We start from the raw sequence: 13038 nt of genomic DNA, 5'->3' as shown, positions 1-13038 counted from the left end.
GGGGGATATTCAAGGGTTGGGTCTACAACTGGTTTGACATTGGCTTTTTGGGTCTTGGGACAAGGCGTCTATGGCAGGGTTTTTTACAGTCACTGGAATGGGGCGAGAGATACCGTGTACTAAGCAGCGATACATCTCTTCTTTCGGGGCGGGCATAGTTTTCCTTTTGCTTTTGGGTTCTCTTGCATATGGGCGGTCTTGGGCAGGTGGGAGCCACACGGGCATCAGTGTTGGGCAAGGCAAGCTCAGATTGCTGGACCTCGGTTTGGCACAGGAATAACTCGAAATTTGACATTGGCCACGGCCTCTTGCAAGAGGGCCGTGGGTTTTTGACATGACATACTACTACATCTTCCTTGGATTGCACCCGACAGTGAAATGATGACCACGCCCGGAAAGAAAGTTTCTTGGATTAAGAGGGTTGCACTAGAAGCCAAGAGACCAGCAGGCAGTTCTTGGTGACGAGCCCTCCCTGTGGCATTGAGATGTCGCTCCGCAAGCACCGCAACTAACTGCTCCAGATGGACTTATGGTCTACGGTCAAGGATTGAAGCAAATTTCCAATTCCAACCAACCGCACCACCGAAATCGACTGCGTGCCATGTTCCTTCGGTAGCTTTCTCCACAACCTCCTGTCTGGGGAAGACATCGGCCGCCTCCGCGACAAAGATTCTCCACTCCAGCCAGTAGCTAACCACTCAGGAAGCTGTCACTTCGCACATGCCATCCATCGTTCGATCCATTGCCGTCGCGCCAGAGAAGCAGAGCGGAGTTGCAGTCCCGCTCCGCGGCTCTTCCATTGGGACCACCTTGCCAACCATCATTCGACTGCAAGGCACGCTTGGGCGGATTTGTGGCTGCCGGGCGGTACACTAGAGTCACGTCATCAGACGGAACCGCAGACTCCAATTGACTGCTCCACTTGTCTCCTTTTGCAGCCGGCCGACTTCTCTCATTCACTATCATTTTACTGTCATCTCGCCTTTTGAGCTTTTGGCGGGCCGTCCGGGGGGGCGCTGCCGGGGATCGGAGACCCAGCACCGCACTGCGTGGCGCAACGAAATGCCGTGCCGCAGGCGCTTCGAAACATTGTTCTCCGTGGCTTTAACCCTCTGCACCGATCATTAGGGAGAAGTGGAAACTGGAAACCTAATGCTGCAGGTTTGACAATCGAAATCCACCTCAAACGCCACATAGAAAGCAAAAGAGCTCCCCGCCTGTGCCACGTTACACATTGTCCAACGGCCGCATCGCCAACTGACGCGGAAAGCGCGAAGGGGTGCAGAGTAACTAACTACTGCTAAAATTTTTTTGCTGTATTCTTGCTGGCCTTGAAGTTACCTTTTTCCTTTCTTTTTCGGTGCTGCTGACACGCCCCATTCGTAGTGGCTTGGGGAACTCTCCATATCGGTCGAAAATCTCTGTCGCGACTTAACGACATTGACTCATTCGCACCTCATCGCCTGGCGTAATTTGCGCCTTGACACATAACGGGCCAGAACGGCAACAAATTGTGGAGCCATTGGAGAGCCAGACAGTGTCGGGCAAAAAGGCTCACCACTTTCCACAGCTTCGGCCCTGGCCAGGCCACTCTGCTGTGGACGCACTGGAGAGGACAGGATCCGCAGGTTGTTTTGGAGGCATCGGAAGGCGCGCGATGGTTCCCTTCTTCCTTGTTCGAGCTTTGCGGCCCCGATCCTCTCTCCCTTCTCCGAAGTTCGAAGGCAAGAGTTCTAGACCGGACCGAGCCCGCCAGACTCGAGCGCCGCCGCGACACAAACATGTCGCCCTGCCTGATACGGGTCTCGTCGAGTCCATAACTAGTACCACGCCAGAAACTCCTGTTGCTCCATCTGAGCGCCAGACTTGACCCAACAGCTCGGAGACTTCCCGCCGTGGCCAGACAGCCAAACGGCGAGTAATGCATAGGCGTGTAATCCGTACATTACGGAAGAATGTGGTTACCCCGTCCCGAGTGAACAAACGGAGGCCGATCTTTGGGTCTCCCCACAACCACCCCCCGCATAAACTTGTCTTTTTTTTTTTCTTTTTTTTTCTTTTTTTTCGCCATCGCCCCTATCTCTCTAGCGTACTTGTGGACTGCACCAGGTGGTGTGTGTTGAGTACATACGGACTATGGGGTACAGTAGCGCAGATTGCGGAGCATATCTACGGAATACGGGTACTCCCATTCCCGCCCCCCCCCCCCCCTTCTTAACCCGGCTCCAACGGCCGGAGGGTAAGCACCGAAAATCTGGGGGATGTGCGAGCTTGCCTAGCGTATCGGGTCGGTGTGGTACGTATATACTATGCATGTACGGAATACATACTCTACCGACTACACACAGGTTGTAAGTTGCTCTCTGCACGCTCAGCCTCGAATTCACCATCCTCGATCTTGTTTGCTTCAAAGTGGTTGCTATCTGTCCAATTGGAACCAGGGGGTTTCCCGCGCCGCGGTCAAGGGAGGCACAGCGCAGAGAGGATCAGAGCCAGTCGGCGAGAGAGCAACCACCAAAGCCACCGCAACTAACGAGCCCCGGTGCGTGCTTCTCTCCCCTTCTCTGGCCCGCCGGGACAAAGAGAGGCCCCCGTCACCCCGAGAGCCTACGGCATATCCCTCTCATCTCCCCATCGTCATCGTCATCAACCGACCGTCCCCACCCCGTAAGTGGAGTGAGAAGAAGAAGGAAAGGGGGAAGAGGGGCGAGCGGTCCAAGGCAAATCCCTCGACGGCGGGCAGAGAGAGTCCGCAAGTCCCCGAAGCTCGCGCGAGATCCTTCGCCCTTGTGCCAAAAAAAAAGGAGAGTTGTCCATTGTTGTGTACAAATTACGCGTACAACGTATGTCATCAGCCCGTTCCCAGCCGATCCGACGACACCGGGCCCCGCCGATTCGGCCTGCTACAGGTTCGTTTTAATGAGAGGGGCGCCGGACGTGCGAGTGCGCCTACGAGAGAGTACATGAGTACATGGACATGGCAGTATCCGGGGCTTTAGCCCCGCCCGTGTCCTGCCGCCGGCCGTGCAGACGGCAGGAGAGAGGGCGAGGGCTTGTCGCGCTCCCGGTGGTGGCCGAAGTGTGGTGTTGTTGGGGTGCAACCCGCTTCAGGGGTTGGTAACACTTGCATGCTGCTACGTAAAGTGTATGCGACAGTGAGGCGTTATGCAAACTGATATGTTGCTCCCGGCGTCTCAACAAAAATAAATTTATATAGACAAGGTAAGAGTTTGGGTGGGGTTGGAGGGGGGGGGTCTGAGGAAGGTCCCAGGAGAGCAAACATTTGCTATATCTGGGTTCCTGGGTCCGGGCAGGGCAAAGGGTGCGATTAGCGCTTAGGTACCCGGGGAATGTTTGCTCCTCCCCCCTTTGCTTTCCCCGTCCGCCCTCGCCCCCTGTCTCGCGTACCTGTTCCGTATGCAAGGGTGTGTCGCGGTTGTGGTTGCCGGCCGCCCCGGGTGCCTGGGGCTGTATGATCTCCGGGTAGTTAAAGCCTCGGCCAGGGGTTGAGCAAATAAAGCGACTTTTTTTTTGTTTGTTTGTTTCACACATGGCATGGTGGTAAAATGTTTGAGGACAAAACCATAAGAAGAGAACAGAAATTTTTGTTTTCTTTCTTTTTGTTGACGCCATGTCTCTGGGACCGCCTGGCCATGCCATTTGGTTCGGTAAATGTTTTGGTTCTTCCTGGCCAATTCAGGACCGCAACACTTGTATGGGCCCTTCTTTGCAGCTAATAACGCACTTTCTCTGAGCCGGCAAAGTCTGGCCACTGCCAGCTGGCCCTTCCCTCGAGGGCGATGGTATTATGAAACTGTTACGGTCAAAATCGCTTACTTTGCGTGCCACGTTCAATACGCCGCAAATCAAACGATTTCTGCTTTCCGAATGGTGACGTTGTGAGTGCGCCAAGGTACGGAGCACTTCGGACCGCATGAGCTGTATCGCGGTATTACAGCATGGTTTCGTTGTTGCTACCCAGGAACGTTGAATGGAACCCAAAGGGGCCCCTCGCACTGAAACCCCCTGGCAAGCTCTGTAGTGTAAATTCCAGTTTTCTACGACAAAAACCCCTCTAACTTCACCTACTGCGTCATGGACAGGGACAGTACCTCGGCCATCAAGGTCCTAGTGTATTATGCAAGCCATCGCCGGAAATCCCGAGTTGTGAAAGAACTCGTTCATTTCGCATGCGCACCCTGACGGCCAAGGGGCTGCTAGAGTTCCGTCCGATGCACTTAGTCGGTACACTGATGTATGTATGTACAACCTCAACGTCCGTCTCACTTTGACCTCCGCTTTCCTTTATTAAGAGAGTGGAATTGTCTGGCGATTTCGGTGCCATTATCGGACCAGATAATCTCCTCTGTGCCACAGTATCGTACGGTCAATGCCGGCTGGAGCCGGCCAGCAAACAACCGCTGCGGCGGCTGGCTAGACCGCTTGGCGATCAAGCCGGCGGGCCAAAGTGTTTTTTTTTTTTGTTTTCTTTTCTCCCACTTTCTGTTCTTCTTCTTCTTCTTCTTCTTCTTCTTCTTGTTTGAAGTTTCGTATATTTCTACTATTGGTGGACCCAGGCTTAGCCTAATGATGACATGAAACAGTCATTCCGCAATAGGATTTTTTGTTGGCATCAGCATATTGTACGCGGTGTATATGTCTTGGCATTTAGCCGCGGCAGAGACATCGAGCTGGGCCCGGCACCTTTCGTTATTGGCTAGACTAACAAGAGCCCTGAATGCTCCCGTACAGAGTAATTGTTCATCAGGAACTGCGATAGTTCCTCGCTCCGGCTCGTTAAGCACGCTATGCCGTAACTTTCGTTTTGAGGCTGCTTGAATGCAAACGAGGTGATTTAGGATAGCCCGGCTGGCCGCCCGATTCACCGTGACACATCGTTGCGAAATTTTGCTTCGCTTTTCGCATCGTGAGAAGACGAGAGCTCCACCATCAGACGAGATTGCATACAGGTTTACGGATCCGTACACAGTACCCGTACGGATTACAGGGGTCCCGGCGATCCCGCTGTGGGGCCCGTTGAATAAAGCTCACTGATTGCATCATTAACCGTTGCGGCTGGCGCCGACTTGCTTCACAAAGTACCTTTTAGGAAAAAGGTACCTATTACGTAGACACGGACCTGCAGGTTTGTACCTGAAAAAGATACCGGACCTACGATTTCGGATGGCCTAGCAATAAAAGGGTCGACACTCGGTGGCGTAAAAAGTGGGCCAAGTACTCCGTAGTTGTAACTTGCAGGTAATTATTTACACATAACTACGACAAGACCTTTCTTTGCTTCCTTCTGGAATCAAAGAAAGCTTTAGTCTCGGAACCAATCGTTGCCTTGTTGGTCTGAGCCAGCGCGTGCTGCCCAGCGGGGCGTTTCGAGAACCTGCTGCTGGTGGGTTATGTCATCTCATCTGCGATGTTGATTGGGCCACGGCAGCCGTAAGGCTGGGCCCTTCCCGCGTGCCGTGTATCGGATAAATCTGGGATTCTGGAACCTCAGGTGTCAGACTCGGGCTCGGGTTCCTTAGCCCAGCTTTTTAGTGTAGCGTAAGCCCTGTCCTGATGCTCCACTATCAAATACTAACATGCTCCGCCTGAAACTCCAGCGCGGGCGCAATAGTGTTTGTTTGGCCGGCAGTTTCCAGCAGCTTCGATTCTCCGGGCCTGGACCGCTAGGCCGTGATCAAACCCTGCAGTTTCAGGCCGCGCCCTCCACAGGCATTGCACGCCTTGTGCTGGGCCGCTTACGCCACACACAGGGCGGTTGTTCCGTGTTTCTGATGTTTCCTGATCGGCAAGGATCAGAGATCCATCGGTCATGGCCGTATTGTTGGTTGGTAGGGTGTAACGTTATTTCTTTTATTTTCTAATTTTTGGAAGTCTTGGAAGCCAGGCCACGGTTCTGCGACAATTGAGACTCCACATCCGATCCTGTGTTGTTTCTTAGTCATCCTCATGTGCGTACGCTTTATCCTCGACATACACATGGGTAGTGGGTGTATAACTACCGATCGCTCTTATTTACAGGCTTATTAGTGTACAAGCATGAAGGTTACGGATACGGAGTAGGCACCTACACCTCCACAGTACTGCGTACGCACCTACACCTCCTCCGGGATTCTGAATCCTAGCGTGGTACGTGGGTCCTGCGCCAAAAAAGCCACTGGCGGCAAGTACCGCGCTAGGATTCAGAATCCCGGAGGAGGTGTACTCTGTATGTTTGCTACAAACGACTCCACCCGGGATCCACGGTGACAGAAACGGCATTGGACGGGCGAAGACCAGCGCAAGCCGCCGGTTCTTGTTGGGGGCCGACGTGTCAGCCGCTGTGTCGACCTGCGGGCGCCGCTCGGTGGATTCGCATTCCATTCCATGCGGGCTGCAGAGAAGCCTGATGATGAATGGGGCGGGCGGTCGCTTCCCAAAGTCCGGTTTCTCAACCGGCGGGGTTGGGGTGCCGCACCCGCACCCTCTGTTTGGTCGGATTCTCCGAGCGGTCGGCTTTGGCCGCCCAGTCTCCGGTTTAGAACGCCGGGGCTAGCGCAATGTATGTACTCCATACATCCGTACAACCATATTGCGTACACATACGGTACGGAACACGCGAGCATCGGCCACTTTTTTACGAAGCTGCGGCACTTCTCCCCGTAGCTATGCCCCAGGCCTGTCCTGTTCCGTCTTGGCATTCCTGCACGCCTCCGAACGGGCGCCGACGGAAGAGCTGTGTGGTCTCTCCTTCCCTTCTAATCTTGCGCACACGGCGGGCCCCTCAGGGGGTCATGACTGTATCAGACTCTACCCATGCGATTCACAGCTTCTCCTCTGCGGCGGTCTCTCTTTGGTCAAGTAAAGGCTGGCCTGTCTGCTGGTTCGCCCCGCCTCGTATCGGATACGACGCCCGACCATAGTTCGAAGCAGCCAGCTACTATTCAACCCCCCTGGTGAACCGAGGGTATAGTGTATAGAGTAATCCGTACAGTATGGAGGTATGCTCGATAGGATATACGTAATAACTACTCCGTACTTGGAATCCGCCCCTCCTCCCCGCCGGCCCCCCGGTCCCGCCCCGCTCCGCCCCCCGGCCGAAACAAGCGGCACCGAGCGGAGCCCTCGGAAGCAAGTCGTGTTTCCGCCTCAGAACGCTCCAACGCCCCCAAGCCGGAGGCACAAGTCAGCTCTTTGTGCACGCCCGGCCCGCTACCATGGTTCAGGTCGGAGAACGGTGGTTTTTGCTGCCTCCGGATCTCCGTTCATCAGGGAACCCAGGGTGCACATAACGTTACACTCCAATTGGGAAACTTCTCTTCTGAGTCGGCGGTTCCGGGGCACGTGGGGCAATCGGCATGGCTCCGCGCAAAATTGCAGGAGGTCAAACGGCGGCCGGGGGGTTGGAAGAACGGGGAAGGACTACACCAGGCACTCCGCACGGAGTACGGACCTTCACTGCTAGGTACTCCGTATGAAGGACTTGCTCTGTAAAAATCCGTTGGTGGGATTTGGGATCCAAAAGATGCTATTCTGGCAAGGGTCAAGACCGGGGGCTTGTACAAACCGTGTGCGCGCACTATTCATCTCTCGCGCCTCAACATCCCTCGGTCGCATATCGGCGCTGTCCGAATAGCCGGCCTCCTTAAGCCGCCGGCTTTCTTGCGGTTTGACCGAAGTCATGTATGTACTGTACATACGTACATACCTAGTTTATGATGTTAGTCGGGCCACAGACAACACCTCTTGAAAAGGGCGATCCAGAGCGCGAGAGCGTGAAAGAAGTCAGACAGACCCTCCTCGCCCTTGCCAATGTGTTTCATCTTGGGTGCGCTCCACGCTCCAACCCAGCCGTTTATCAAAATATTTCTTTATCTACTTATTTGTCACCTTGTCCAATTCCAATCCCTTCCCCCGCACACTCCATACATTCGCGCCTGTGTCACGGTGGACTGGCGTGGCGCATGTCTCACCGGAAATTCGAAGCCACATAACGGGTCCGGAACCGGAACACTCTCCCTTGCTTTTCCCCGTTCCTCTTCTCTTAACTCTCGCAGTATATTGTTCCAGACCAGCGACGGGAAGGTTAAGCCAAGTTGGGTGGGGGGAGGGGGGGAAGGGTGGGTTAAGCTGTGTCTCACGCACAACGTAGGAAGAATTCCACGTATGTGTATGTACCTATGTGCGAAGCACCGCGTACACGACACATGCATGTTGAGGACCAAGACGAGGAATAGCGACCAGCTGCCGTGCTCAATATCCGGCGCGCAATGCTCGAATGCCGGTTGAGCCGGCGCCCTTCCGAGTGGTCGAGCCCAACTGAGACCTGTCTCCTCGGAGGCCATTTGCTCTGTGTTGTATGTACAAACAACACTAGATGACACGGTATTGTCTTCCTTTCTCACAAAACGAAAAAAAAAAAATTTTGTCTTGGTGCCTCGTGTCACGTCTCACCTGCAACGGTTGGACACTGCCGTGGTTGGACGGCTCGCGCCGGATAGATCTGTTGGGTGTGTGGCTTCTTGTATGATTTGACCAGTTAGAATTGGTTTGGCGCTGGCTACTCCGGTCTGCTTGAATATCATGGATGCCACTCCTGCAGCTTGTTTTCGTAGCGAGAGGGTGTCGTGTCTGTTACTTCCGTCTCGAGGTGTGTGTTTCTGGCCGCCACTACCTAGCAGTACACCAGTGCACTAGGTTGACGCCCTCCTAGCAATGCTCTACTCATGACGACAAAAAGGTCTGGTAGGTTCATACTGGTAGTCGTGTGTGTCACACTCTTCGCGCAGCGGATCGTCTCCGACTGGGCCATTGACTGGTGTTCGGAGTTCCCGCAACGAGCCCTTCCCACACGCACGCAGTTGGGCACAAGCAAGGTAGGGAGCTGAACACATCAATCAAATCGCCAGGCCGTCAACGATACCTTACCTACATAGGTAGATAGACGATCTGTGGCTACCTGACCTAGGTTGTGCGTCCCTCTTCCCCCGCCCGCAGTTGCAACGAGGGAAACCCGAGTACGCCACGTCTTCCTGTATTAGCTGCATCCTAGCTATATTAGTGACTCGAAGGAACTGGGGAAACAGGAACCAGAGGAAGCCGTGGTAATGTGCCTTGCTTGCTTGCTTGCTTCTCTGTATGATTCGCGTAATTAGGCTGTAATTAATTAATCAGTCCTCCTTTCAGTAATCCGAAGCCTCTTTCAAAAGCCCTCGGCTCGGCATGAACAATAGCTCCCGCGTTGCTATCCCGCCGATGGATATTAATATGGATGCGTTTCAGGATCCGCCCCTGAAACAGCTACAGCAATTCCTGGGACAGGAACGCGTGTCGCTATCATCAGTTCAGTTCATCCCTATAGTCAGGGATACGCCTGGCTACCTCAACCAATCTGCGTATAGTTTTGCCGGTGCGCCAGCTAAGCAAGCATAAACATGCCTACTTACGCACCAAGCTAATTTTTTTTTCTGCACGACTCACCATAACAGGACATCCGATGCGGAAGGGAGTCTGGTTCGCTGGACTCCCCGCCAATGGGTTCGGGCCGACGGAAAGAAGTGTAAGTGGACCGGGCTAACTGACTTGGCGAGCTGCCAGCTAATCAATCCTTTCTATTCCAGCTGCTCGAGCACGATGGCTGACTCGATGATAGGTAAGCCCTTGCCGCCATCGGATAATAGCCTTCGGTTGACGTTCGATTTGCTTGCTTGTCCCGATGGTTGGGAATCGGATGCTGCAAAAGAATAGAACAACCGAGTTTGTTTTGATTCTTCTTCAGTCTTCGTCGTGGCGTTTGAAAGGACGAGGCGTGTTCGGTACTGACGAATTCTTGCCGAGGGTCTTGTGCGATTCTTGATATCTCAAGGTTTTCGTACGCCATGTTCTGAGGGACCGAATCATTAATGACGTACGACCTATGACCAATAAACATTAGATCCTAATGGCAAGGAGAAAAGTGGTTGGTTGATTCGTATCTCTCAATAGAAACCCTACGGTTGTCTCTCGAGCAGCAGAGCGAGGGAGCGACAAAATTCGGAGCGTGACAACGATTTTGGGAGGTTCGGAATCGACAGCATAGGGGGCGACAGTCAATGAATACGAGAGCGGTCACTCCTAGTGTTCGCTCTCTCGTTCAAGAAGAAGTCCTGCGTCAGCTTGCTTAGTGTCGCGCATCATCGTCGTAAAGTAGATGGTCTTGTAGCGAGTGAAAATGACTAGCCGGACGGAGATCCGACTCGTCTTCAATTATCTCTTCAACTGGCCGGAGGCTCCTCGTAGATGGTGAACTTCTGCTGCTTCTTTCCGCAGGAAAACGGAGGGTATCATAGTATTCTATGAAGTATTCGCGACTACCGTGCCTCCCAGACAACTGTTGGGTTCCTTTTTCTCGCTCAAGCGGAGGACTGCCATCAATCTAGTGCCCAAAGTCGATGCAATCCCAACTCGGCCGGAGTAGTACCAGCAATGGTTGCCACATGTTGCTCGTCGTTTGATAAGCTTGTCGTTTGCGCACAAAGATCGCGTCCTCTTTCGTCCTTGCCATGAATTCCGCCAGACCTAGAACCAGAACCGATGATATGCAGGACGTCCAACTCAAACCATGATGCCCAGGATCGATACGAGAATGCGGGCAGTGTATTGCGGGTAGAGGACGCGTGTGAGCTTGCCGCCGCCAAATGGCAACGGCGGCGGCTGCGGAGTTGGTGAATATGGACAAGATCGAAGCGGGCTGTTGCTGGGCTTGGAGCTTGAGCTGTGCTGTCCTAGACTTGGGGAGGCGGAAGAGCAGCGTCTTTGGTCACTCGACAGCGCAATTTTACGCTGCGAACAAAGGGTTGATGGCCGTCAGTATCCCCTACGATGATTCAACAGAGATGGCGGGTTTGGCCGAGGGTTTGATTCAAGGCTGGCCATGCCGCAGTCCTAGACGGCTCTGCTCCTGCCTGCAGGGTTTAACCTGAAACAAAGGACGATTTTTTGGTTGCCGTAGACGGAGGCGTCGCAATCTACAATGTGCCGGGTTCTTGTATCATGCCTTCTTGGGGTCGCGTGCCTGTTTGCCCAACACCAAGGGACGAGTCTGAGCCCCTAGAGACCTCTTTTGGGTTATCCACGGAGCATGAAGATGTTTTCCGATTTGTTCGTCCATACTCTAGACTTTGAAACAAGACACTTCTGAGTACCAGTCAGTTCGCGGATCATATCTGCGCTCCATCGACAGTTAAAAAGGCTCTGACACAAAAAAGGGTTACATTGACGTCTTTCTACGTCTACTCTGGGGAGCCCCCAGCGCTGGTCGCACAATTACCGAAACTGAGCTCCTCAGATTCTTGCTGCTTTGCCTTTGGTGAAGACGATTATGGTCTTTACCGTGGCAGGTGGCCGTCGTGCTTGAGCTGATGAAGGAAGTACCGACTGTTTCGCCCTTTGATGGGCTCAAGGATGCAAGGGTCAGCATGTCGCGTCGAATCAATTTGAAGATATAGCACTCCGTAGGTATCGCGAGTTCCGAAGCGAAAACAACACGAATAATTAAGGTCGGCTCGTCACCATCATCTGTAAAAGCATGAGGTCTGTTCATTTGTTGAATACAGTTCGACCAATCACGTCCACCGGTCACTGCCTAGGCAATTAGTGCCAGGCAATCGGTACCTAATTAGGCACCTGCAGTCACCTCAACCACCAGATGCCGGTGTAGCAGCCTACAAAACCCGGTCAATGTTCGGCTCCCTCCGGGGCATTGTTCGCGGCCTCCAACCGGCGATCCAATTCCGTTCAAAGACGGTTACCATGGCGGGCACCACTCACACCTGGAAGCGCGGCGAGCTAACGCCCCAAGAATACTTCACCTTCCGCGACAGCGCCTGGCACCCGGTGGTCGAAGCGCAGGGCTCAGCGGTCCTGCCGGGTCGCGAGACCCCGCCGTCGTCGTTTCAGTTTTCCGTCCTGTCCTGGAACGTCGACTTCATGGCGCCCGAGGGGGACGCCCGCATGAGCGCCGCGCTGAAGCACCTGGGCTCCCTCGTCGCGGGCAATCCCAACCCGAGCGTCATCATGCTCAACGAGATGACTCCGCCTGACCTCGAGCTCATCAAGCTCGCTGACTGGGTGCGCGAGGGCTACGACATTACCGACGCGACGGCCGACCACTGGGAGTCTCCTACCTACGGTAAGCCATCATTCTTCTCAACCCCCACTCCCTCTCACTGCATTCAATCTCTCTCTTCCCTGTTGAGAAGGTATATGGGACCCCCATGCAACCGAGAAGCAAAAAAAAAAAAAAAAAATTGTCCAGGTTCAGGAGCGCTGATTCCGATTTGCCAACTCACAGGAACGTGCATGCTCGTCCCCCGCGCGCTGCCCATCAGGCGCGTCGCCCGGCTTCACTACGCGGCGACGACGATGCAGCGCGACGCCCTCTTCGCCGACGTCGCCCTCGCGCGCGGCGGCACCCTGCGCCTGTGCGCCACCCACCTCGAGTCGCTGCGCGCCGTCCCGCCCCTGCGCCCCGCCCAGCTGGCCGCCGCCGCCGCGCACCTGCGGCAGCCGCAGCCGAGCGGCGGGAGCGGCGGCGGCGTCGTCGGCGTCCTGGCCGGCGATCTCAACGCCATCGAGCCCTTCGACCGGACGCTGCACGACCAGTGCGGCCTCAAGGACGCCTACCTCGAGAGCGGGGGCCTTGAGGGGGAGGAGCGGGGGATGACGTGGGGCCATATGGCGCCGAGGTGGCTGAGGGAGCGGTTTGGGCTGGGCAGGCTGGATAAGGTTCTGTTCTGGGACGGCGGTGATGCCAGCGGTGGTGACGGTGGTGGTGGTGGTGGTGGTGATGGTGGTGATGGTGGCGACGATGTTGGTGGGAGACTATTCCTGAGGTTGGTGGGCTTTGAGACGTTCGGGATGGATGTGGTGGTCGAGGATGAAGCAGCTGCTGCGCGGTTGATGAAGGAGTGGGAGCTGGAGAAGGCGTGGGTTACGGACCATCTGGGGGTGAGGGCTGACTTCCGGGTGGAGGAGTCTGTGAGTGTCAAAACACATATATAG

The 13038-nt window shown here is 54.7% G+C and overlaps 1 protein-coding gene across 1 annotated transcript; it reads left to right on the top strand.

The window, feature by feature from the left end:
• Positions 1 to 11787: 11787 nt before the first annotated feature.
• P884DRAFT_209219 (Endonuclease/exonuclease/phosphatase) lies at positions 11788 to 13038 on the top strand (the record flags this gene model as incomplete). Its single annotated transcript, XM_069438925.1, has 2 exons — positions 11788 to 12166; positions 12329 to 13038. 2 exons carry the CDS (start codon positions 11788 to 11790, stop codon positions 13036 to 13038), a joined length of 1089 nt encoding a protein of 362 aa, XP_069294470.1.

Source organism: Thermothelomyces heterothallicus (genome assembly GCF_042370625.1).
Source record: "Thermothelomyces heterothallicus CBS 202.75 unplaced genomic scaffold P884_scaffold_28, whole genome shotgun sequence".
Lineage (NCBI taxonomy): Eukaryota > Fungi > Ascomycota > Sordariomycetes > Sordariales > Chaetomiaceae > Thermothelomyces > Thermothelomyces heterothallicus.
Note: the sequence above shows the minus strand (reverse complement) of the source record. Positions and strands in the feature narration are given on the sequence as shown.